The sequence below is a fragment of the Anoplophora glabripennis genome, unplaced genomic scaffold (assembly GCF_000390285.2).
Source record: "Anoplophora glabripennis isolate ALB-LARVAE unplaced genomic scaffold, Agla_2.0 scaffold965, whole genome shotgun sequence".
Lineage (NCBI taxonomy): Eukaryota > Metazoa > Arthropoda > Insecta > Coleoptera > Cerambycidae > Anoplophora > Anoplophora glabripennis.
Window position 1 is genome coordinate 10,066 of NW_019417383.1, and position 2,825 is coordinate 12,890.

At 34.2% G+C, this 2,825-nt stretch overlaps 1 protein-coding gene across 1 annotated transcript in view; it reads left to right on the top strand.

The window, feature by feature from the left end:
• Nucleotides 1-391: 391 nt before the first annotated feature.
• The window catches only part of LOC108912925 (SAP30-binding protein), a 24,044-nt gene continuing 21,610 nt past the window's right edge, over nt 392-2,825 (top strand). The window contains exon 1 of the mRNA XM_018718353.2: nt 392-1,145. Coding sequence (XP_018573869.1) covers nt 632-1,145 — 514 coding nt within the window. The 5' untranslated portion in view covers nt 392-631. The remainder of the gene's footprint in view (nt 1,146-2,825) is intronic.

Consider the following 2,825-nt stretch of genomic DNA (forward strand, 5'->3'; position numbering starts at 1 on the left):
CGGCAGTAAACAGGAACTTACAACAAGGAATTTTAATTACTCTTCAAGTTTTCTTTTAATAATCCGTATTAACTCCAAGTACAAAACTTATTACCTATCTAAAATACCTATTTTCTACTGTTAATGTCATTCCACGTAATATTCTAATTCAAATTTCATATTATTAATATTACCTACTACGGTACTGTCAGGTAGAAACTAAATATTTTATTACAATAATAAAAATTATTTTAATCCAGCCCCGACAATTCCGCTTAATCTGTGAGAGTTAGCACGATTCCGTCTCGCTTGGTTCTCGACCGCCACATCAAAGGCGCCGACACGGACTCTTCCAGCTGTATTAAGCTGTGGATATACTTTATTTGATCTATGCTAGCACAAAACAGGAAACAGAGTGCCTGGTTATGTTTATGTTTATTTGTTTATTAATTATTTATTAAATTTTGTGTTGTGGATAACAATAGACAATATAATAATTTCAGATTAGTGGGAAAATAAGACTAATTGAAGGATTATTTAACGTGACTGAATATATTTACCTAAAAAAAATTAGTGGTTTTACCGTTTTGTGTGTATATAAAAGATCTTTCGCTAGATACTCGTACATATTTTTTTTTTTTTAATTTTCAAAATGACAACATCTGCTTTAGCTTCTCTAACAGCTACTTATACAGATTCGGAAGGAGAGGAAGAAGGAAATGAGGAACAAAATCATGACGAGGGTATCGTGACATTGAAGTCACCAAGTGGTTCAACTTCTGATAATAAATCTAATGCTTCATCTCGTCCAACTAGTCCTGCACCAATTAGAGTTACAACAAAAGTTGCTAAACTTGTTTCTTACCATGATGATACTATAGCGTCCGATGAAGAAGGTGAGCCAGAGGATGAAGTACCCCATCGAGTTATTATGATTTCAGATGAAAAAAAAGGTGAAGAACAGGTGACTGATGATGAAGATGGTATTATACCACCAGAACCACCTGGCCACTGTTCGATTGAGTTGCAAGAGAAAATTACAAAGTTGTATGAAAAAATGCAAAATCAGCAATTGGATATGAATGCAGTAATACAGAAAAGGAAGGATTTTCGAAATCCAAGTATCTATGAAAAATTAATTCAATTCTGTGGATTAAATGAATTAGGTAAAAATCTTTTTCTAGAAGAACATACCAGCTTTCATATGCTTAGGTATAGGTTCTGAAAATTATAATATATTTTTAAATGTGTATACCAAATATATGGTGGTTAATCATATTAAAGGACCCCACACAATCCATATGACAAATTTTTATTTTTTTTTAACTTGCTATGCGAGTTCTGATCGCAGTCTGAAAGTCCCTTGTTTTGGACCTACGGCCCCTAAAAGATGAAATTTTGTCCTCTTACACTGCATAGTAAGAATACAGCAATGTTTTCAACTTCCGGTTCTGACCGGAAGTAGCCTATTCGGACCAGAAGTCAGTTTTTTCAAATAAAATAATATATTTTTTTATTACGGATTTCGATTCAACACCGAAAAATGTGAAACTTGTTTAAATTTTTTTTACTAAAATGTGTTTTTTGAGCCCTAAGTGACTTTTGACGTTAACTTCGTGCCGATTCCCGTGAAAGGCTACTTCCAGTCAGAACCGGAACTTGAAAACATCTCTAATCGATTGGACAAGGTCCATTTACTATTATTGTAATGTAATTTTACAAAAAATAATCATTGCTGTATTCTTACTATGCAGCATAAAGGGAAAAATTCAACTTTCAGGGGCTGTGGGTCCAAAACAAAAGACTCAGATTTTGTGCCCATTGAGACTCGATCCACGTAATCAGAACTATCACATAGCAAAGTTTCAATAAAATTTGCCGAAAGCCACTTTCCATAAGGATTGTTCAGGATACTTTATTAAAATAGCATCAGCTTTGGTGGTATAGTAAAATATGCTAAAACTTTAAGAGTATTTAAACAGCATTGTGCTGGTAACCCATAAGCAGTAAACCTGCTTCCAATGTGGTGTAACCTAAAGTTTGTTATTACCTATTACGTTATACATTAAGCTGGAACTCCCTCAAGGAGAAAACGGATCATTCCTACTATCATAATTTTGTTGAACTAATTTGTCATAGGGTGCATTTATGAATTCACCTGCTTTAAGTCAGTTAACTGAAGCCAGATGTTTGTCATATTATAAAGTAGTATTCTTCAAAGGATAATTGAAACACGTTGAAGCACATCTGTAAAATTTAGCTGGAATATACAGGGTGTCTGCAAATTTCACCGACAACGTTTAACTGCATATTCACGACAATATAATTACAATCTATGAAAATAATAGTCCACAGTACAGGCTCCCCCCTGGAAAGTTGTTTACCACATACTTTATAACTCCTGAGGAGCATCCTTTTGACGAGTCTACTACATTTTTCCTCTGCGACTTTTCTCTATTCCTCCGCTTTTCCACTCGGAAAAGTCCAAAAACATGGCAATTTCCCGGGGTCTTGAAAAGTCAAGACCACATCTTTTATTTTTAAGTAACTGGAAATTTTGTTGCAAATGCCGATTTAAATTTGTCCGACAGAAATTCTTCCGACATTGACGTGTCTACCGGTCGAAACATGCCAAAATAACAGGGTATTGAAAATCAATTACCACATAGGTAATTTTTAGTAAAATTAATTGTAAATAATTAATTCAGTCAAAAAGTATTGTTGTCCGACAAATTTCAAGCCGCGTTTTTTCAGTCCGACAGCTGGAAATCGGAATTTTCACGGGGTATGAAAAATCGATTACCACATATCTGATTTTCATTTTTTCCCTCCTTATCTAGTCTCCA